The sequence below is a fragment of the Liolophura sinensis genome, chromosome 1 (genome assembly GCF_032854445.1).
Source record: "Liolophura sinensis isolate JHLJ2023 chromosome 1, CUHK_Ljap_v2, whole genome shotgun sequence".
Classification (NCBI taxonomy): domain Eukaryota; kingdom Metazoa; phylum Mollusca; class Polyplacophora; order Chitonida; family Chitonidae; genus Liolophura; species Liolophura sinensis.
Window position 1 is genome coordinate 94,653,541 of NC_088295.1, and position 25,148 is coordinate 94,678,688.

Sequence of the window (25,148 nt, forward strand, 5' to 3'; positions counted from 1 at the left end):
GCCAAAAATTATGATCAAAAAACATAAAATCCAATTCATCCAATAAAAATAATGAGGAATAAACTAGCCTCAAAAAACTGATAGCAAATTAAAGGAGATCGCACAATTCAGACGTACAGTGTATGAGCACATCTACTGAAGTCAGTTTTTCAAATTCTGAACCTGAAATTCAACACAATTCAACAGAATGTACAAACTGAACACCAGAAACTGTGTAGCAGAAGAACAGACCATTGCAGGTGATGCCACCATCCCTGAGTGATGTAGCCGGAGTTACAGGAGCAGGAGTGCGATCCACCCGAGTTGTGACAGTTCTGAGCACAGTTCCCATTAGATGTCTGACACTCATCAATATCTGTGGAGGGAAACTCAACATGTAAAATTAATGGTAAACAGCAAATAGCTCTACTCCTCTTAGCCAACCATCATGAATTTCACTGATTAAAGTTGTTATTCATACTTTTTAGCTTCTATTAGGTTTAACTTTTGTGTGTGCATGAAAATTTTAAATTTGGAAAATACATGCCTGTACAGATGACATCCTGATCTGGGGAGTCATACCATCCAGACAGCTACAGTCAACATACCTGTACAGGTGACCCCTTGATCTGGGGAGTCATAACCATCCAGACAGCTACAGTCAACATACCTGTACAGGTGACCCCTTGATCTGGGGAGTCATAACCATCCAGACAGCTACAGTCAAAAGACCCCACAGAGTTGGTACAGGTTTGGGAGCAGCCACCATTAGCCTGGGAACACTCATCATTGTCTGAAATTCAAATTTAAAGGTTGTCAAATTAATAAACAGTATGTATGTAAGTATGCTTGAAATGCAAGTTCATACCATCAAAGTGAAGACATCAAACATGACACCCCACCTAGTCACCTATACTGACACCAGGCCAACCAGTCACCCCACCCAGTCACATTATACTGACACCAGGCCAACCAATACTGTTTCCTGGCTCACAGTACTTTCAGTCTTTCGTATGAATCGACCCATGATCCATCCCGGTCTCCCAACTTTAAAGTGGATGCTCTAATCAGTAGCTGCAAGAGTAGGTGTGACAGAAGTCATAATTAGTAATGTTTGTCAATGAAAGGTTTAACTCACCCAGGCAGGCATGCCCATCAGACTGCAGACTGTATCCTACACCACAGCTACATGAGTAGGAGCCTGCAGAGTTATGACAGGTCTGGTCACAGTCACCATTATTACTGCCACACTCGTCAATGTCTGCAAAGAAATGCCGAACAATAGCTTGTCTATTGATCTTTATTGTTGCTCATTGACCTTCTTTTTGAATTTTTTTACTTTAGATGTGCAGCCTGGTTTATTGGTAACCATGTAGTTAGTGTAGTCAGTAAACTCCAGCCACCTGACAGGTTGCACGAGTAAACCACTACACTTTACCAGCTACCTGACAGGCTGCACAAGGAAACAACTACACTTTACCAGCTACCTGACAGGCTGCACAAGCAAACTACTATAGATACCGGCTACCTGACAGGCTGCACAAGGAAATTACTACACTTTACCAGCTACCTGACAAGCTGTACAAGGAAACCACTACACTTTACCAGCTACCTGACAGGCTGCACAAGGAAACAATTACATTTTACCAGCTACCTGACAGGCTGCACAAGGAAACTACTACACTTTACCAGCCACCTTACAGGCTGCACAAGGAAACTACTACACTTTACCAGCTACCTGACAGGCTGCACAAGGAAACTACTACACTTTACCAGCCACCTGACAGGCTGCACAAGGAAACAACTACACTTTACCAGCTACCTAACATTCTGCACAAGCTAACAACTACATTATACCAGCCACCTTACAGGCCGCACAAGGAAACTACTACACTTTACCAGCCACGTGACAGGCTCCACAAGGAAACAACTACACTATACCAACTAACTGACAGGCTGCACAAGGAAATTACTACACTTTACCAGCCACCTTACAGGCTGCACAAGGAAACTACTACACTTTACCAGCTACCTGACAGGCTACACAAGGAAACAACTACACTTCACCAGCTACTTTACAGGCTCTACAAGGAAACTACTACACTTTACTAGCTACCTGACAGGCTGCACAAAGAAACAACTACACTTTACCACCTATCTAACAGGCTGCATGAGGAAATTACTACACTTTACCAGCTACCTGACAGGCTGCACAAGGAAACTACTACACTTTACCAGCCACCTTACAGGCCGCACAAGGAAACTACTACACTATACCAACTAACTGACAGGCTGCACAAGGAAATTACTACACTTTACCAGCCACCTTACAGGCTGCACAAGGAAACTACTACACATTACCAGCTACCTGACAGGCTGCACAAAGAAACAATTACATTTTACCAGCTACCTGACAGGCTGCACAAGGAAACTACTACACTTTACCAGCTACCTGACAGGCTGCACAAGGAAACCACTACACTTTACCAGCCACGTGACAGGCTGCACAAGGAAACAACTACACTTTACCAGCTACCTGACAGGCTGCACATGAAAACTACTACACTTTACCAGTCATGTGACAGGTTGCACAAGGAAACTACTACAGATACCAGCTACCTGACAGGCTGCACATGAAAACAACTACACTTTACCACTACCTGACAGGCTGCACAAAGAAACAACTACACTTTACCAGCTACCTGACAGCCTGCACAAGGAAACAACTACACTTTACCACTAACTGACAGCCTGCACAAGGAAACAACTACACTTTACCAGCCACCTGACAGGCTGCACAAGGAAACCACTACACTTTACCAGCCACGTGACAGGCTCCACAAGGAAACAACTACACTTTACCACTAACTGACAGGCTGCACAAGGAAACCACTACACTTTACCACCCACCTAAAAAAACATGAGGAAACCAGTGCCCTACATCCGGTACCTGACAAACTGCATGCAGGTGTTAGATCAGAACTTGGGACATCGAGCAGAAGACAGTCCTCCCTGCCACCTGAGAAAGTGCACATGTACTTAAATGTACATGTACACCTAATTATATGACCATTTAGAAGTCAATTCAGCACAACCCTACCAACACTGAATAGGACTGGCAAACCTCCAGCACAAGGTACTCAATTTGTCAACTTGGTAATTTGGTAAAGTGATTTCAATACACAACATAAACACAAAGTCCTGAATTTTGTAATTTACATTATTTAATACACACACAGCATCCCGACTGTGATATTGTGTGCCACATTTGTGCAAAACTTGAGTTTGATACATTCAGTACTTATTTAAGAGACCACCCCACACATTTTGTTTAACATTGCTTTCCCTCTTGTTGGACGCTGACACAGATACTAAAGTACAAGCGAGTTAAAAGTACAATGACTGTGTATTTTACAAAGAACAGCTGAAGCCCTGCATAAAATAACTAAAACTGAGGTGTTAATATCAAGGTGAAAATCTGCTTTAAGAGGCTTTAATCAGTCTGTGTTCAGTTTATAAACAGCATCTTACCAATACAGGTAACGTCTGCATCAGGTGAGTCATAGCCAGACCTACAGCTACAGAAAAAATCCCCATTCCTATTGTGACACAGGTGATCACATCCTCCATTGTCTGTGTCACACTCATTCACATCTGAAATAGTCAAAATACACACCTGCATCATGTTTGAAACAGTTATATGTACAAGCTGCTGTTAGAAGCTGTTTGTGTCAAATTGACCGATATCTGAAACAGTCACAGTATACACGGGTCAAATTATCTTTGTAAAACTGACTGATATCTGAAAGTTACAATACACATTATGAGAGCGACACCTCTACCTTTCACATATGAAACAGTCACAATATACATTATGAGTGTGACACCCCTACCTTTCACATATGAAAGTCACAATACACATTATGAGTTTGACACCCCTACCTTTCACATATGAAAGTCACAATACACATTATGAGTGTGACACCCTACCTTTCACATATGAAAGTCACAATACACATTATGAGTTTGACACCCCTACCTTTCACATATGAAAGCTGTAAGTGGGAAGGTCTGACAGCAACCTTCAGGTGGTCGTTATGAGTGTGATGCCCTATCCTTCACATATGAAACAGACACATTATTGCGCAAGTAAGTTATTTCTCCTACAATGAGTCACATCTGTTTAAGACATCTGTTATTACTATGCCTCCACCATAAGTCGCATGTGTACATGTACAAATCAGCTTCGTCTCCAGGTTACTGTGTTGTTTACCTGCACAGTTCTTTCCATCCTGCTCCAGAACATAGCCTGATCCACAACTGCAGGTGTATGAACCTGGGTTGTTGATACACTGCTGGCTGCACCCTCCATTGCTTGACAGGCATTCATCAATATCTACAATAAAAACACACTGTAGTTTAACACATATCATATAAATAAAGAACAAGATCAGCAGCACTGTTTATACCATGGCTTAGTCATGGCTACATGTACAGGTAAGGGAGACAGTTGTGTAAAAAAACAGCTGTGATCACATAATCAGTCTTACCCTGACAGGATCTGCTACCTGGGTGAAGATCATAGCAATGGTTACAGCTACAGGTAAAGGAACCAACTGTGTTAAAACAGCTGTGATCACATAATAAGCCTTACCCTGACAGGATCTGCCATCTGGGTGAAGATCAGAGCAAGGGTTTACAGCTATAGGTAAAGGAACCAGTTGTGTTAAAACAGCTGTGATCACATAATCAGCCTTACCCTGACAAGATCTGCTACCAAGGTGATGATCATAGCAAGGGCAAAGGAATAGGAGCCAGGTATGTTGGAAGAGCTGTGATCACATAATCAGTCTTACCCTGACAGGATCTGCCATCTGAGTGAAGATCATAACCAGGGTTGCAGCTACAGGTAAAGGAGCCAGGTGTGTTAGAACAACTGTGATCACATCCAGCTGTATCTTCGCTACACTCATTTATTTCTGCAAAGATACATTTATATTAATACTACAAATCTAGCCTATAAGCAGCTCATAATTTAAGTATATGTACATGTACTCACCAGACTTTTAAAGAATACACAGGGAAAAGTCAACTCGCTCCATGATAGACCATTCATGCCCTGTCAAAACACTCATGTATTTGACACCAGTGAACAGTGTCATGACAATGTTTGTCAATTTGACACAGGTGAACAGTGTCATGACAGTGTTAGTCAATTTAATACAAGTGAACAGTGTCATGATAGTGTTAGTCAATTTGACATGATTGAACAGTGTCATGATAGTGTTAGTCAATTTAATACGAGTGAACAGTGGCACGATAGTGTTAGTCAGTTTAATACGAGTGAGCAGTGGCATGATAGTGTTAGTCAATGAGTGGTCTGTACAATCTCCCCTGTGAATTCTTTATGCTTAAATGATACAGTCACTATGTTACATCTATGTTATGGACAAAAATTAATGACAGCTATCATCTTAGGGCTGAAGTCAAGTAAAGTGAAGTAATTAATAAACACAGAAAAAAGGCACATGTATATGGAAGAAAACCTGCAGAAATGTCATCATCTGAATGAAGAATATATATGAAATATTTCAATAAGAGATCCCCTATTGAATACAGGAGATCCTTTGTTGAATACAAGAGATCCCCTACTGGATACAGGACATCCTTTGTTGAATACAAGAGATCCCTATTGAATACAGGAGATCCTTTGTTGAATACAAGAGATCCCCTACTGGATACAGGACATCCTTTGTTGAATACAAGAGATCCCTATTGAATACAGGAGATCCTTTGTTGAATACAAGAGATCCTTTGTTGATTACAAGAGATCCCATATTGAATACGGGAGATCATCTGTTGAATATAAGAGATCCTTTGTTGAATACAAGAGATCCCCTATTGAATACAGGAGATCCTTTGTTGAATATAAGAGATCCTTGGTTGAATACAAGAGATCCTTTGCTGAATACAAGAGATCCTTGGTTGAATACGAGAGATACTTGGTTGAGTACAATATATCTACGGTCTATTCAATACAAGAGTTCCACTACTATTACAATATACCAACTAGATGTATAAAAAAGTGAAAGACAAAAAGACATCTACTTTTTATACATGTAGAGCTTTGTGGACAGACTGTACCTGTACATCATCATGTCCAACTATGAAGACACATGTCTAGGGCACCAGCTCACAAAATGACTTACCTTGGCAGGTGAAGCCGGCATCATCTGTCCTGTAGCCTGGCTGACAGCTGCAGGAGAAGGACCCAGCAGAGTTGTGACAGTTATGAGCACAGCCGCTGTTAGACGCCTGACACTCATCAACATCTGAAAGAAAACAAGCCACGTGTTACCCAGGTATAAACTGTAATACATTATAAATGTGATATTGGAGGAGAGACGACTGTCACATTAACAGAAAAATGGCAAAATTAAAAACAGGGTACAATAAAGTATCAGTACAGGCAGAAAGACAACAAACCAGTTCTATATCAGTGCAAAGTAATCTTGCATCTCAGACCATCTACTGATGATCGGTCAGACCTCACCTGTGCAGGTCAGCCCTTGATCTTGAGCAAAGAAGCCAGTCTCACCTGTACAGCTCCACGACCCTGACTCATTGGTACAAATCTGAGCACACTGCTCACTGTCCTCCACACACTCATCATCATCTACAAACTTCACCTGTGCAGGTCAGCCCTTGATCCTGAGTGATGTATCCAGTCTCACAGGTACAGCTCCATGACCATGGCTCATTGGTACAAATCTGAGCACAATCACCATTGCTCTCCACACTCTCATCACCTCACCTGTGCAGGTCAGCCCTTGATCCTGAGTGATCCTGAGTGATGTCTCACAGGTACAGCTCAACGACCCTGACTCATTGGTACAAATCTGAGCACACTGACCATTGCTCTCCACACTTATTATCACCTCACCTGTGCAGGTCAGCCCTTGATCCTGAGTAATGTACCCAGTCTCACAGGTACAGCTCCACGACCCTGACTCATTGGTACAAATCTGAGCACACTGACCATTGCTCTCCACACTTATCATCACCACACCTGTGCAGGTCCGCCCTTGATCCTGAGTGATGTACCCAGTCTCACAGGTACAGCTCAATGACCCTGACTCATTGGTACAAATCTGAGTACACTGACCATTGCTCTCCACACTTATCATCACCTCACCTGTGCAGGTCCACCCTTGTTCCTGAGTGATGTATCCAGTCTCACAGGTACAGCTCCATGACCCTGACTCATTGGTACAAATCTGAGCACACTGACCATTGCTCTCCACACTTATCATCACCTCACCTGTGCAGGTCCGCCCTTGTTCCTGAGTGATGTATCCAGTCTCACAGGTACAGCTCCATGACCCAGGTTCATTGGTACAAATCTGAGCACACTGACCATTGCTATCCACACACTCATCATCATCTATAAATAACAAAATACAATCCTGAAATCATGTCCATTGCACTTCAAGTCTTAACAGTTGATGATTTTGACATGTACACACATACTCATCCGCAATTGTGCACACTGACCTTTGTTAACTCTAGCAAAATTTTACTAGGGCTCTACCATTATTGATAAATATGGCAAAACATAAACCAGACTAAGAGAAAAGTACAAAATGAATTTCCAAAAAATATCACCTGTACAGGTAAATCCTCCATCCACAGTGGAATAGCCAGAATGACAGGAGCAGGTAAACGTGCCCACAGAGTTGTGACAGTTGTGGTCACAGTCTCCATTAGACACAGCACACTCGTCCACATCTGTAATCAGAGCATGCAGTACAGCTGATCTTCACAAAGCGGCAGTTAAGGTGAGAGCCACCATCTGTCGGCGGCACACACTGAATGTTATATTCTCATGTATACTTCTTACACATTGTCAACTTCTATTTTTTCCAGCCACTAAAAATCAAAATTCATGATTCAAAGTTTAAAACGGCTCTATATTACATATACATGCACCTGCTATCCTTTCTAACCTTTAACATTTATTCAATGATCTGACCAATCAACATTTCACTTCTTGGCATTTATTGGTAAAATTCCATCCAGTCACATCTTATAACTGTCAAATCCAATAGTCTCTTGAGGGACAGATTGAGCAACCGAGCCAAGCTCATTGGTCAATATTAAGAGCTTTGTTTGCTTTGTTCTGGAAATACAAACAGTTTAAATGCATACATGTATCTGGGCCTGTCTCATAACTTATGTATTAGCTTGGCAATATTAAATTTTAGCTGTATTACCAATCCAGTAACTGATCTCTGTGTACGTAGTATCAAGAGTACAAACCTGTACACGTCTTGCCGCCATCACTCGTCTGAAATCCATTGTCACAGTTACAGGTGTAGGAGCCGGCAGTGTTCAAGCAATTCTGAGCACAGTCATCAGCAGGTGTGCCACACTCCACCACATCTGTGGGATACAAACAGGGTATGCATTAACAGTACAGATGTGTCTCTCCTTAGTCACTTTCTCTTCATCTGGGGGATACAAACAGGGCGTACAGTACAGGTGTGTCTCCCTTAACTCACGTTCTTTCCATCTGGGGGATACAAATGGGGCATAGAGTACAGGTGTGTCTCCCTGAAGTCATGTTCCCTCCATCTGGGGGATACAAACAGGGCATACAGTAGTACAGGTGTGTCTCCCTTAAGTCACGTTCATTCCATCTGGGGGATACAAACAGGGCATACAGTACATGTGTCTCCCCTAAGTCACATTCCCTTCATCTGGGGGATACAAAAAGGACATACAGTAGTACAGGTGTGTCTCCCTTAAGTCACGTTCCTTCCATCTGGGGGATACATACAGGGCATACAGTACATGTGTTTCTCCCCTAAGGGATTTACATGTACTTGTGCCATTTGGGAAGCCCAGAAGAAATCTCTAGGAAGAGTTGTCATATTTCAGTGATATAAGTGACTGTGTCAATATTACATGTAGTTTAAACACCTGGTATGCATTGTTATTTTGGCTAAGGGTATAAATGATTTGTTACTGGGTAATATGTTTTTCTTTTACAATCTACTTTAGGTAGCTACTCAGGTAGCTACATGTAGGTGTTGGTACCATAGGCCTCTCGTGAGTACTTTGACATGATGACCCATCACTGAGTATAAAGAGGTAACCAATACAGGAGCAGGTAAAGGTACCCCTGACTTCTTGTAATTAATTTACCCTGACACAATGACCTATCATTGAGGAGGAGATAACCACTGGTACAAGAGCAGGTAAAGGTACCTTCGGCTTCTTGTGAGTACTTTACCTTGACACAACGACCCATCACTGAGGAGGAGATAACCACTGGTACAGGAGCAGACAAAGGTACCCCTGACTTCTTGTGAGTAATTTACCTTGACACGACGACCCTATCACAGAGTAAGAGGTAACCATTGGTACAGAAGCAGGTAAAGGTACCCTAGACCTCTTGTGAGTACTTTACCTTGACACGACGACCCATCACTGATTAAAAGGTAACCAGTGGTACAGGAGCAGATAAAGGTACCCTAAACCTCTTGTGAGTATTTTACCGTGACACGACGATCCATCATTGAGTAAGAGGTAACCAGTGGTACAGGAGCAGATAAAGGTACCCTAGACCTCTTGTGAGGAATTTACCTTGACATGATGACCCATCACTGAGTAAGAGGTAACCAGTACCCTAGACCTCTTGTGAGTACTTTACCTTGACACGACGATCCATCATTGAGTAAGAGGTAACCAGGGGTACAGGAGCAGGTAAAGGAGCCCTAGACCTCTTGTGAGTACTTTACCTTGACACGACGACCCATCATTGAGTAAGAGGTAACCAGGGGTACAGGAGCAGGTAAAGGAGCCCTAGACCCCTTGTGCGTAATTTACCTTGACACGATGACCCATCATTGAGTAGGAGGTAACCAGGGGTACAGGAGCAGGTGAAGGACCCTTGTGAGTTCTGGCAAATTTGACCACATCCCCCATTGTCCAGGGAGCACTCATCTATGTCTGTAATCAGAACAACCATATCTGTCAAATGATGAGGATAACAACTTCTGATTATTATCTGAAAGTTACCATACCAGAAAATCCTTACAAACATGTACCTGCCTTCTGATAAAGATTTTGTGACTTTGTTAACCGTTTCTTGCAAGCCAGAAGATCCTGCATATATGTATTATTTTACAGACATCTTTCAAGTGCTTTCATCATTCTGTTCACTTATTTATTTATTCGATTCATGTTTTACACTGTACTCAAGAATATTTCGCTTACACGCCACGGTCAGGATAAAACTGGGCAGAGCTCAGGTGAAACTCCTGACCATCCACAAGCTGTTGGCAGACTTCTTAACATACGGCCGGAGAAAAAGTTTTGAACTCACAGTGACCACATTGGTGAGGGGCTCCTGGGTCATTGCGCCGTGTTAGCTTGCCATCCAACCGGGCCAAGGTTTCGTCATTTAAATACTGTACACAGTATTTTTTTCATGAAGTCTCTCACAGTTTTGGGTATATGGTCACATTATGATATGTTCATGTGGGATGATTATCAGAAATGAAATCTCACAAAACCAGTAACACCAAAACTGACCTGGTCTGAGGAGTGGCTGACACAAAGTAAGCAGATCATGTAATGCCTCTTCCTCAGCAGGTTCTGTAGTCTGGCTGTAGCCTGTGTTACGGCTGCAGGTGAACAACCTGGCACTTGTTACAGTTCTGTCCACAGCCATCAGGGTTGTTTTCCTGGTCTGAGGTGTGTGTCACACAAAATTACCTGAGATGGTTTTATTGTCTGCCTGCAGACTCTAGCCTGTGTTACAGCTGCAGGTGAACAACCCATCAGAGTTATTTCAGTTCTGTCCAGATCGAGCCATCAGAGTTATTACCTGATCTGAGGTGTGTGTCACACAAAGTTACATGTACCTGAGCAGGTTTTATGGTCTGGCTGTAGCCATCAGTCTTATTTACCTGTTCTGAGGTGTGTGTAGACTATAGCCTGAGGTGAATGACCCTTCAGAGTTGTGACAGTTCTGTCCACAGCCATCAGTGTTATTTACCTGGTCTGAGGTGTGTGTCACACAAAGTTACCTGAGCAGGTTTTATAGTCTGGCTGTAGACTATATCCTGAGCTACAGCTGCAGGTGAACGACCCCTCAGAGTTGTGACAGTTCTGTCCACAGCCATCGGTGTTCAGCGCACACTCATCATCATCTGAAATATACAACACATACACAGATTGTGAGCCTTTGATTCCTGCATGAGGCAATACACCACTGACACCCTACTGGCCTATCTGCCAAGCCTTTCATAGTTCAGCCAACTACACAACATGTCACATACATGTACTTAACAGCAATCATCGGGTACACTGAGGGCACAGGCCACTGCCTAATTCAGCCCCTCTCAGTGTCCGATTACCAACATTGTCGAAAAACAAAAAAAACACCCATCTGCCCAAAACCAACATCCATCATATGGAGGTTTGATTTATTTTAGCTCAATGTCATGTCTTGCGTTTCATGCAGGAATTATAAAAAATTATGTCTCACGCAAAACAGGATGGGTGTGAGGGCTTGAGGGTGAGAACAGCAAGTGGCGTATTTTTTGGCCTATCTGCCAAGCCTTTCATAGTTCAGCCAACTACACAACATGTCACATACATGTACTTAACAGCAATCATCGGGTACACTGAGGGCACAGGCCACTGCCTAATTCAGCCCCTCTCAGTGTCCGATTACCAACATTGTCGAAAAACAAAAAAAACACCCATCTGCCCAAAACCAACATCCATCATATGGAGGTTTGATTTATTTTAGCTCAATGTCATGTCTTGCGTTTCATGCAGGAATTATAAAAAATTATGTCTCACGCAAAACAGGATGGGTGTCAGGGTCTGAGGGTGAGAACAGCAAGTGGCGTATTTTTTGGCCTATCTGCCAAGCCTTTCATAGTTCAGCCAACTACACAACATGTCACATACATGTATTTAACAGCAATCATCGGGTACACTGAGGGCACAGGCCACTGCCTAATTCAGCCCCTCTCAGTGTCCGATTACCAACATTGTCGAAAAACAAAAAAAACACCCATCTGCCCAAAACCAACATCCATCATATGGAGGTTTGATTTATTTTAGCTCAATGTCATGTCTTGCGTTTCATGCAGGAATTATAAAAAATTATGTCTCACGCAAAACAGGATGGGTGTGAGGGTCTGAGGGTGAGAACAGCAAGTGGCGTATTTTTTGGCCTATCTGCCAAGCCTTTCATAGTTCAGCCAACTACACAACATGTCACATACATGTACTTAACAGCAATCATCGGGTACACTGAGGGCACAGGCCACTGCCTAATTCAGCCCCTCTCAGTGTCCGATTACCAACATTGTCGAAAAACAAAAAAAACACCCATCTGCCCAAAACCAAACATCCATCATATGGAGGTTTGATTTATTTTAGCTCAATGTCATGTCTTGCGTTTCATGCAGAAATTATAAAAAATTATGTCTCACGCAAAACAGGATGGGTGTCAGGGTCTGAGGGTGAGAACAGCAAGTGGCGTATTTTTTTGGCCTATCTGCCAAGCCTTTCATAGTTCAGCCAACTACACAACATGTCACATACATGTACTTAACAGCAATCATCGGGTACACTGAGGGCACAGGCCACTGCCTAATTCAGCCCCCTCTCAGTGTCCGATTACCAACATTGTCGAAAAACAAAAAAAACACCCCATCTGCCCAAAACCAACATCCATCATATGGAGGTTTGATTTATTTTAGCTCAATGTCATGTCTTGCGTTTCATGCAGGAATTATAAAAAATTATGTCTCACGCAAAACAGGATGGGTGTGAGGGCTTGAGGGTGAGAACAGCAAGTGGCGTATTTTTTGGCCCTATCTGCCAAGCCTTTCATAGTTCAGCCAACTACACAACATGTCACATACATGTACTTAACAGCAATCATCGGGTACACTGAGGGCACAGGCACTGCCTAATTCAGCCCCTCTCAGTGTCCGATTACCAACATTGTCGAAAAAACAAAAAAAAACACCCATCTGCCCAAAACCAACATCCATCATATGGAGGTTTGATTTATTTTAGCTCAATGTCATGTCTTGCGTTTCATGCAGGAATTATAAAAAATTATGTCTCACGCAAAACAGGATGGGTGTGAGGGTCTGAGGGTGAGAACAGCAAGTGGCGTATTTTATATGTGGCAATTCTGAAGGATCCGATTCTGTTTTGGCTTTTTATTCCCTGTTGATTTTGCCTGGAAAGCAAATATAATACTCTATGTAGCTCAAGGCTCCAGAGCCCTCGGAATACTTCAGACTGTAGAGCTATTAGAACACTCAAGGCTGTCCAGCCGTCAGAATAGTTCAGGATGTAGAGCTATTAGAACACACAAGGTTGCCCAGTCCTCAAAATACTTCAGATTGTAGAGTTATTAGAACACTCAAGAGTCATTAAAATGCTCAAAGTTGCAGAACTGTTAGAACACCTGAAACCTTTTGAGCCATTACGATACTCAAAGCTGCAGAGGAGTTAAAACACTCAATGTTCCAGGCCCCGGGATTAAAAAGCCAGGTTAGACTATAAGTACTATAAAACTTTCAATCATTATAACTTGCCCAGAATTTATGTGGTGTAAAAATTAACAAGTTTAATGTGATTTGAAATTTTGATTTAAATCTAAGATTGCTATATGATTTCAGGGCCAGAGCAGTAAGGACACTTGCGATTTCAGAGCCATCAAGGAGGCCTGGATATTCTGACACTGCTGTGAGTGTAATGGCTTAATTCCTTTGCCCTATTCGTTTGTCTCACACACATACACATACCTAAGCAGCTACGGCGTTCCCCTGGAGTGTGTAACCAATCAAACAGGAACAGGTGAAAGAGCCTTGGACATTCTGACACTGCTGTGAGCAATCATGGCTACCTTTGCTGCATTCATTCACATCTGAAACACAAGCACACATGTACATGTACCACCTTCAACAGAATACAGGGAGTGGGCTGTGGCCCAATGGGCATGGTGGTAGCCTTCTAGGACACTCAAGTTAGGCTTTAAAGGCTTTAACTCCCCCACTCCTACTGTTGGTGATGATGCTTGGCATACAGCCGTCTGCGTTGTTTAACATTCATTAAGGGGCACTTGCCTTCCACCAGTGTGGCGTGCATATCTGCATGTCATATGTGTGAAAGTTTGTCAGTAAGATGCCAAAGGTCAAAAGTTTATTTCAAGACTTCATTTTCCTCCACCCATAAAACTGATCAATTTAAAATTTCTTAAAAAAATAATTTGTGTCACAGAAAGAATTGGTTCATTATAAAGTACATGTACTGTATTTCATCAAAACTTTGGTATGTGAAAATTCACTTTCAGAAGCACAAAAAGGTCTTAAAATGAAACTTGTGATGGGAAATAAGAAATTAAGCAAAATGTGTCACTTGGAAAATGAGGACCTTTAGGTGAAATAAAGCATACTGTTCACATGCACTATGCTAAGCTTTAGGTGCAGATCACATGCTATGAGCTTGTCCTCCCATAAAGGTAACAACTACGAAATGAGAACATATTCCAAATGTTCTCTCATTCAAGTTTATCTGGTTTACATGCATATTCATCATGCAACAATTTCAGACAGTGACTTTGACTCTGATGAGAACTCTTTATCTTTTCATGCCAACATCTCCACGAGTATCAATGTGTTCATGCGCCAAAAACAGAGAACAGCCATCATTATATCAGAGAGACAAACTCTATAGTGAGGTTTTACCTCGACACATGCTACCCGGACAACTGAAACTTTACCAGAAAATTAACCACAAAACACACTCAAAACTATGTTTAGACACTTAACTTCAATATCAGTCTTCATTTAAGATTAAAAAAGGTGCTTTCTTGTCACTTAAAAAGAGTTTAATTAGAAAGTTACTGTACAACATGAAGTAAAACTATATATAAGCAATACATTTATACAGTAAGGTTTACAAGAATAAACCAAATCTATTTCCTAAAAGCCAATCAGGTAGCATAGGACAGGGCATTACCATCACATACTTTTCCATCATTGGCTAAGATATAACCCGGGTTACATGAGCAGGTAAAGCTGCCAACATTGTTGTTGCAAACCTGAGAACAGCCATCCAACTGAAGGTCGCATTCATTAATATCTGAAAGAAAAATCAATCACACTTCACAGTGGTATGCAGGTATAAAACTTTCCAAATGAACTCCTCATTCAAAAACACAATATTATTTTTATTAATTCTTTTCCTCCATAGACACAAATTTGAAGAGATCTTCAAATTCACTTGTTTAAAACATACTAATACCATAACTAAACATTACTGATTCCATTTATATAAGACACCAGAGAAACAGCCTTTAAGTAGGTGTTGGGTACTAATAGGGACTTCAACTATAGATTGGCATGCATTAAGAATACATTTCGCCATCAACAGGCCACCCACTGCTTGGAGGTACATGTAAAATATCCATTTATTATTTGTTTTTTGTTTCTTTTTTATTTTGTTGGCTGTACAAACCAGACGGACAGGGAGACAACTCCCCAGGCCCTCCTTATCCTATGCCCTACCTCCACAGGTTTTACCATCTGATGAGAGAGAGTAGCCACTGTTACAGCTGCATTGGAAAGACCCAATGTTGTTAGAACAGACCTGAGAACACCCGTCAGTGTTCAAAGAGCACTCATTGATATCTGAAGTAAGAAAATTTGAAAACTGTCAAATCATTCAGTAGAGATTAGAGAGTCATGTACTGGTACAATTGAATATATGACTTGATTGCTCTGACAACTACACTTTTTTAAGCTAATACTGCTCAGAGAAGGGCCTGGCTGTCTCACGAATGCAGTGTCGTTGTGAGTTCAAGTCCAGCTCATGTTGACTTCCTCGCCTGCCGAATGTGGGAAGGTCTGTCAGCAACCTGCGGATGGTTGTGGGGTCTGCCGGTTTCCTCCCACCATAATGCTGGGCCACCGTTGTATAAGCCAAATATTCTTGAGTACAGCGTATAACACCAATCAAAATAAATAAATAAATAAATACTGTCAGAGAAAGTTGGAGGGTCCCTGGTTTGGTATGGTTTCTAGTTCTGTTGAATATTTAATTGTGTGAATGTCAGATCATCAAATGGACATCATGTTCATTTTGCATTATCACATTTACCAATATAACTAGTTGGAACAATAGGCAAAATGATGGGAAACATCTGCTGTGCATTATGTGATTTGCTCATTAGGGTACAGAAATGTAAACTCTCACCTGAGCAGCCTTTGTTATTGGCGTCCAGCTCAAAGCCTATGTTGCAACTACAGCTGAAAGAGCCCAGCGAATTTGAACAGGTGTGTTCACACCCTCCTTTGTTCACCTGGCATTCATCAACATCTGAAACATGAACACTGACTGTCAAGCCCCTGATAGAATAGGATACTGTTCCATGCATGTCACAGAAGAAAAATAGTTAGTCTAATCAGAGTTTTATACCAGAGTCTACATACACCTGTCACTGATCAACATTCTCTTACTTGAGTGTCTTTCTAATCCGGTTGGGGGTTGTACCCACAGTTACATCTACAGTCTACATACACCTGTCACTGATCAACATTTCCTTACATGAGCATCCTCTCTCATCCAGTTGGAGTTTGTACCCCCAGTTATATCTACAGTCAACATACACCTGTCACTGATCAACATTTCCTTACCTGAGCATCCTCTCTCATCTGGCTGGAGGTTGTACCCACAGCTACATCTACAGTCAACATACACCTGTCACTGATCAACATTTCCTTACCTGAGCATCCTCTCTCATCTGGCTGGAGGTTGTACCCACAGCTACATCTACAGTCAACATACACCTGTCACTGATCAACATTTCCTTACCTGAGCATCCTCTCTCATCTGGCTGGAGGTTGTACCCACAGTTACATCTACACTCTACATACACCTGTCACTGACCAACATTCCCTACCTGAGCATCTTTCTCATTTGGTTGGGGGTTGTACCCACAGTTACATTTACAGTCTACATACACCTGTCACTGATCAACATTTCCTTACCTGGGCATCTTTCTCATCTGGTTAGAGGTTGTACCCACAGTTACATCTACAGTCGACATACACCTGTCACTGATCAACATTTCCTTACCTGAGCATCCTCTCTCATCTGCCTGGAGGTTGTATCCAGAGTTACAGCTGCAGGTGTAGGAACCAGCTGAGTTTTGACAGATATGAGCACAGCCACCATTGGATGAAGAACACTCATTAATGTCTGAAGACAAAAATAATGCACAGTTAGATGTACTTGGATGGAATGCTTGAGAACAGGTTTTCAGTGTAGTTCTGTTAATCAGCAAGTAGTCATGTTTCAGTCATGTACTGGTCATTTTCATTGCTTTATTTAGGATGAATGAAGAAATGATAGCATGCTCAGATTCATACGTACTTTCTCGCTTATTATCAGCTTTACCATTTTCACTTTCACTGAAGCCACTCAAATATACTACAAGTTTTCTCACCTGAGCAGGTAAAGCCATCATTGTCCAGTTGATACCCACTCAAACAGCTACAGGTAAATGATCCTGCCATGTTGGAACAAGTGTGATCACAGCCACCATTTAATGAGGAACACTCGTCAATATCTGAAAGAAGAATTTACATCAAGATAGCCATCCATTCCTTCCTAGTCATCCTTACCACAGAAAGAGGTACAAACACACATAGCAATGGTTGACAAGCCCTCAGGAAAAGACAAAACAACAGGGTTTAAAATACATGTGAAGTACATCTGTTTACCAAATGCAAGTGGATTATATTTTTGCTTCAAAAGGTGTTAACAGTAAACACATTGACATTTATGCCAACGTGTAAAGAGAGGACAGCATGGTAAAGTACATAATGTCATTTTTTAAATATTCCCATTAGAGGAACTAATGGTGACATTAACACATTCTAATCCTGGTAACTGTTCCACACCCTAAACATTGTTACCTGTGACATGTATCCTACCCTAATTTTGCACATCTGTATTCAACAGTAAAGTTGTATTACCTGACTTCTGTTCCACACCCATGAAAGTCGCATCACCAGAGACACGTACCCTATCCTTAATCTTATTACCTGACACCTGTACCCCACGCTTGGTTATGTTACCTGACACTTGTACCTCACCCTTGATCTTAATACCTGGCACCTTGATCTTATTACCACACACATATACCCCACCTTTGGTCTTATTACCTGATACGTGTACCGCACCCTTGGTCATATTACCAGACACCTCTACTCCATCCTTGGTTAATTTGCCTGACACCTGTATCACACCCTTGATTTTATCACCAGACACCTGTACTCTACACTTGGTATTATCACTGGTAGCCTACACCTCATACTTAGCCTTTAACATTACCTAAGCCTCATACCCTTCTGTCAGGCACCACAGAGCCGAGAGCAAGATTCCACTCACCTGAGCAGGTCAATCCCTCAGAACCTAGTTCATAGCCAGAGTCACAGCTACAAGTGAATGACCCAGGGATGTTGACACAGGTGTGGTCACAGCCACCATTGGACGAGGAACATTCGTCAATGTCTGAAAACAGTAGAGTAGATTGATTTATTAACCCATGTTTAACATAGCTTTCAGCATTAGTTTTGTAGAATCACCACAATGTCTTATTAGAATTCAATGCCCAGTGTATAGTGTTTTACCTACATGTGCTGAAACATTTATAGTCCTGCCTCACTTGAGCACCATGCCTCAGACACACTGTCTTCCTCTGCAGCACTTCTCCATGCTGACACGTCTATAGCGAAGCCTCATCAGAACAACATGCCTCAGACACAGTGTCTTCGTCTGCAGCACTCCTTCACATTGACACGTCTATAGCGGTGCCTCACCGGAAGAACATGCCTGAGACACAATGCCTCCTTCTGCTGCAGTTCTCCATGCTGACACACTTATAGTGCTGCCTCACTGGAACGCCATGTCACAATGCCATATTTCAGACACCATACTTCAAACCCTTCCTGTTCACAGTGTACTAACACTAGTCCACCAGAGTCCACTTTCACAAAATTTTAAAATCACATTTCTGGTATGAAATTGCATTGCAAATAAAATTGTCTAGGTGACAAGAGACACCCCGCAGAAGAACAGTGACACTAAATTGCTTTACAGTTTGGTTTGGTGAAATGAGCACAGAACTGCATACATTTTAAAGAGATTTGCCAATGAAGTGATGACAAAACACAGCATAACACAATATATGCTCTCAGCTTATGTTAATGTCAGGTACTATGATGTAGTCACTCAGCTAGCGCAGCTAAAATGTTTTATTAAAAGAATAGTTTACCTTCACAGGTGTGGCCATCGTTGCTGAGTTCATACCCATCCTGACAACTACAGCTGTAAGAGCCATCAGAATTGCTGCAGATCTGTCCACATGCCCCATTACCTACAGCACACTCATCTGTGTCTGCAAACACAACATACATGTACCAACAGTGTTGGGCTACATTTACAATCAAACACTGCCAAATCATGGCAAATTACCTCCTGATGCTCCAGGCTTCATCTCAACCAATCTACACCAAAAAGGATGAAAGGTAGGGAAGTAGCATTCACATAAGTAGCATTTATATAAATATCATACATGTATCCAGTCTGGATGAAACTGATAACCCTGTACCTGTACAGGTTATGTCTGGATGAAACTCATAACCTGTTTGACAGGGCGTTTACCTGTACACGTCATGTCTAGATGAAACTCATAACCTGTGTGACAGGGCACTTACCTGTACAGGTTATGTCTGGATGAAACTCATAACCTGTGTGATAGGGCATTTACCTGTACAGGTTATGTCTGGATGAAACTCATAACATGTGTGATAGGGCATTTACCTGTACAGGTTATATCTGGATGAAACTAATGACTTGTGTGATAGGGTGTTTACCTGTACAGGTTATATCTGGATGAAACTCATAACCTGTGTGGTAGGGCATTTACCTGTACAGGTTGTGTCTGGATGAAACTCATAACCTGTGTGACAAGGCGTTTACCTGTACAGATTATGTCTAGATGAAACTCATAACCTGTGCGACAAGGCACTTACCTGTACAGACTAAGTCTGGATGAAACTCATAACCTGTGTGATAGGGCACTTACCTGTACAGGCTAAGTCTGGATGAAACGCATAGCCTGTGTGATAGGGCGTTTACTTATACAGGCTAAGTCTGGATGAAACTCATAACCTGTGCAACAAGGCACTTACCTGTACAGGCTAAGTCTGGATGAAACTCATAACCTGTACAACAAGGCACTCACCTGTACAGGCTAAGTCTGGATGAAACTCATAACCTGCGTGACAAGGCACTTACCTGTACAGGCTAAGTCTGGATGAAACTCATAACATGTGCGACAAGGCACTCACCTGTACAGGCTAAGTCTGGATGAAACTCATAACCTGTGTGACAAGGCACTCACCTGTACAGGCTAAGTCTGGATGAAACTCATAACATGTGCAACAAGGCACTCACCTGTACAGGCTAAGTCTGGATGAAACTCATAACCTGTGTGACAAGGCACTTACCTGTACAGGCTAAGTCTGGATGAAACTCATAACATGTGCGACAAGGCACTTACCTGTACAGGCTACGTCTGGATGAAACTCATAACCTGCATGACAATCACATGTGTATGATCCATCATTGTTCACACAGTCTCCATTAGCTGTGCATGTCAAAGGGTCTATTGCACATTCATCAATATCTGCAAATGGTCAAATTATCACATTTCAAATACCATTTCTCAAAAGATTACTGACAACTGAGTGTATAACTTTATGAAGATCCTGGGTTAATTTTATGTTCAACATTTAACTTTAGTGTAAGGATATACATACAAAAACCATAGAAAAATGCACATATATATTAACTAGATGTGCTACTGCTAGTAAGTACATCCAAATACTGTCAAGATTGTAACAACAGTTATTTCTACAATCACTTGACCAGAGATTACAGGGGTATTTCACTTGCCCTAATTCTACTAATATTTGGGACAAATATTAGTAGTGTTGAAAATATAATATTACATTTCTCTACCAGGCTTTTGGAAAAGTAAAGATATGAGTAGGCCTATGTTGTTCATTAGATGTGAGAACAAAGTAACAATACTGCTGCTAGAATTACATACATATTGTCTACAATCAGCCGACCAGGCAGCCCAAATTTTAGAAGAAATAGGGTAATACATATCAGCTACATATATCTGCTATGCATCTTCCAGGGGTCTCACTTTACCTTCACAAGCCAACCCATCAATGGCCAGGGAGTAGCCTGTGTCACAGCCACACGAGAAGGAGCCCTCAGAATTACTGCAGCTTTGCTCACAACCTCCATTGTTGTCAGAACACTCATCAATGTCTGCAAACCGAACAATTATACAACAATTTGATATACAAGGGACCAAATATTTTGGCATTTTATCCTGCCACTATCAGTAGTAACCCTGTCTACAAGTACACAAGTATGAGCCTTCACTACAGCAGATGTACCGCCAGCCTAAACATTAAAGGTTCTGCATCTCTGTATAGTGACCGTAGCACCTTTACTCTAACAAGGTGTACTGGAGGCATACTTGAGGTACATCTGAGGGGTATCACTGAGGTGTAGCATATCTGATCTGAGGCGTCTGAGGTATACTTGAGGTGTATGTGAGGTGTACCAGCAGTACATCTGATGTATTGTCAATGATGCAAATTAATATCTCAAGTAACCCTTAAGTGGAAGTGTACCCTGGAAAGACTGAGGAAAAAATAAGATGCCTGAGGTGTACTTAAGGAACAGCTGGAGGTATAGCTGAGGTATGTTTATTGGCAGGGTAGATGTACCTGAGTGTAACTCACATTTGACACACTATTTCCACTTTTATTTTCACAGAAAATAAGATCAAAACACTTTTAGTTTAAGTGATACTTGCTGCATAAATTATAAATCAAGCTGTAAGTTTGTATTAAAGTGAAATTTTTTGCTTACAGCATAGATCTGTAAATTTTAGCTGGTTTACAACAACAACAGTGATATACATTTACATGAAGCTTTCTAGCTGATCAAAATTAAATGCTAGCCTACTCTTTTTCTAGGCCATATTTTGAACTTTTCTTCATCCCTCAAATCTTACAAATTCTGTTCAAGGAAGCATCAATCAGTGCATAACTGAGTCGTTTCTCCACAGTCTGGAATGGCCATAAGGGAATAACAGGGGCAAATACATTTGTGCTCTGTGATTGGTCAATATTTGCATACTGATTGGCAAGTATAGGGTGAGACAAAAGTTCACATTTATTTCGTAAATTTTTTTTCTACAAATACATTTGTAATTTTGTAGTCACCATTCTCTTCGAGATAAAATGTCTAAAACTGCCATCTCTTATTTTAAAAGTTTGAAAGTGGCTGATCACTTAAAAATTAAAAAACTTCCTAAGGTGTACCTCAGGTATATCTTCCTAATAATGCTGATGTTTCTCAAAGTTGCTGAGGTGTATCTGAGATACATTGCCTCATAAAGACCATATACACCTCAGCTTAGGCGTACACCTTATGTTGGGCAGGCCTGTTTGCCAGAATGGATGTAGTAACCCTGTCTACAGGTAGACCAGTATGAGTCCTCACTGTGTGAAGAGACGTACCTACAGCTAACAAACCACCGGTTCTATACCTCTGTATACTCACCATAGCAGGCCCTCTGGTCAGAGTGCAGGTAGTAACCCTGCCAGCAATTACACAAGTATGAGCCTTCGTTGTTAGAGCAGATCTGCCCACAGCCATGATTCCCAGCACATTCATCCACATCTACAAAACCAGAAAACAATTTAACCAAGAAAGTAGTGGACCGGGTCAGACTGATAATGTTCTAACATTTGAATACTGTACACACACCACGACCCTTACATGATGCTGATGTTGATGCTGCACCTGTATACAACACTGCACGGTATTTATAATTTATGGTCTGCATATATGGCACTGATTCTGACACTTCAATATTACACAACAATAGCACTACCCAGTATTAATTACAACGGGCCGGCCCATTTGTTGCAGTGTAATGATCATTCTCCTCAACCATCTCAAACGTTCAATTCATTTTCCGCTAATGTTGCCCATCGTCTTTAAATCCGCTGTGATCGGTTCACTTCAAAACTTTATTTAAATGCAAGCAACGCTCGTATCGTCACAAAGATTTCTATCTTGGACCAAGACTATGGTGCCTTGTGATTGTTTTGCTGACTAACTTGCTCTCATCACGGGACCAGTACGTACCTCAATCCATGCTAGTCAATATCATTATTTAGAACGAAGTAGCATGTTACACTCACATTGTAATATCAGTGACCTATCTCATCATTCTATGCTCAATCCACCTGTTATACTTGGGGGAATTCCCTGCGACATGAGTATTTAGAAGTTGTGTCAACCAATGAACGCGGTTCCACATCAGCTGTTGTAAGAAAAATGTCTACTGGACAACGGCTTCAGTTATGTCCCTGATTAAATTCCCCATCACACTTCCTTACACGTCTGGAAACCCACTGGCAGTAAGGTTCAGTATAATAGCCTTCTAACATTTCAGACGAGTTGGTTGATCGGCTGTTGTTTCTGTTGGGGTCCGTTCTATTTGCTCCCAGGTGGCCACTGGAGGAGGTAGTGGCCAATGACGTGTCGTTCCATCGGTCACTGGAGGAGACCAGTTGTACCACTGCCAAATCTGATGTCGGTGGAGTTCCAGAACATTGGGACGTCACACTGTGACTGCGGAATCTGCAACCAGTGGTGGTCAGATCGACGAACTGAACGTACCCTTGCCTTCACTTCAAGTCGGTCAACAACACAATAGCACAGTGCCTTTCCACTGCCAGTCAGCATATACAAGCCTGTCTTTTTTCAAACAGCTTTCCAAAAACCTTAGTTTCAGTTTATTATTTAAATGTTTAAATTTCTTTTTTAGTCTTCACAGTTCCACCTCTCACTCAGTCATGTCATGTTGTAAGAGACTTTAATAAGATCACAGGACATAAACCCACCGTCATACACTTTGGATGTAAACTTTCCCTGACTCCTGGGCATGCATTTCGGCCATTTGATTGGCTGTGTGATAATTGGATCACGAAGCTGTTTTAATGGAGAATGATGAAGTTATATATTTATCAGTCACTGATCGAGTAAAGAATGCAGAGATAGACCACTGATATTATGAGTGTTGTAACATGTACCCCATTATGCAGCGCTCAGTTTTCGATATTCAATGATATTTACTGGCAGAGTGTTTACCTGTCTAGCTTCGTTTGATCCTTTAATTATAATTCAACTCGCAGACTCATTCACTAGAATGAACTAATCACAGTATACCCTATAATTACTTCTATAAACGACGGTTGTTCAGAACAATGAAACCCCTATTTCACCTGCTTACTTGTTTCCAAATTTCCGTTGCCGTTGGATTCAGTTTGCTCAGTGATTGCTTGAGAGTTGAAGCATAATGCATCACTTCTAGTGGGCCTACCGTACTTCTATGATGGCACATCACTAATTATCCTAAATGACTTTTGCATACTATTTACGCAGAAAGTACCCTCTAATGGTTTCAAAGCGGCGAGCAGACGATGGCTTTAGCATGCTGAAATTGCCGACAGGTGGCGTCCTTCTCGGATACTTGCGTAGAGTGGTTAGTAACTACTTGATGGCGCTAATGTTCGAAGCATAGAGTCGGTCAATACAGTAATGAACATCTATGGTCGACAATTTGGTGCGATGAGCCGAAGGCTATCATGATGACCCGTGTAAGGTAGCAAAACTGTGAACAATGATTGATGACAACTGCAACAGTGGTTGTTGATCATGATGTACAGCTAGGCCAACATGTATGCCGTCCATCCAATGCTATAAGCTTGAGTTTTTATATTTTTGTGTCCTAAATTTTGTAGGCTTCTTGTCTTTGCTAAATCAGGGTGTTATCGTAATTAACTGTTGGTTACATTACTGAGCTAGACAGCAGCTAGTTGATACTGTTGATATTGATGAAGTGTGTTTGTACCTCTTCCACTGATAAGCTGATGTAATACACGGGAAAGCTA

The 25,148-nt window shown here is 41.6% G+C and overlaps 1 protein-coding gene across 1 annotated transcript; it reads right to left on the minus strand.

Annotated features, from left to right (window-relative positions):
- LOC135466006 (fibrillin-1-like) lies at positions 1–24,690 on the minus strand. The gene is made up of 26 exons (XM_064743394.1): positions 24,636–24,690; positions 24,488–24,535; positions 22,747–22,866; positions 21,316–21,438; positions 20,657–20,782; positions 19,367–19,489; positions 18,481–18,603; positions 17,534–17,656; positions 17,164–17,286; positions 16,282–16,404; positions 15,594–15,716; positions 15,046–15,168; positions 13,836–13,951; positions 10,579–10,735; positions 9,871–9,993; positions 8,299–8,421; positions 7,645–7,767; positions 6,923–7,423; positions 6,669–6,788; positions 6,189–6,311; positions 4,836–4,958; positions 4,253–4,375; positions 3,511–3,633; positions 1,118–1,240; positions 650–772; positions 1–355 (listed from the first exon to the last, which is right to left on the minus strand). Exons 1-26 carry the CDS (start codon positions 24,688–24,690, stop codon positions 180–182), a joined length of 3,510 nt encoding a protein of 1,169 aa, XP_064599464.1. The 3' UTR covers positions 1–179.
- Positions 24,691–25,148: the final 458 nt, after the last annotated feature.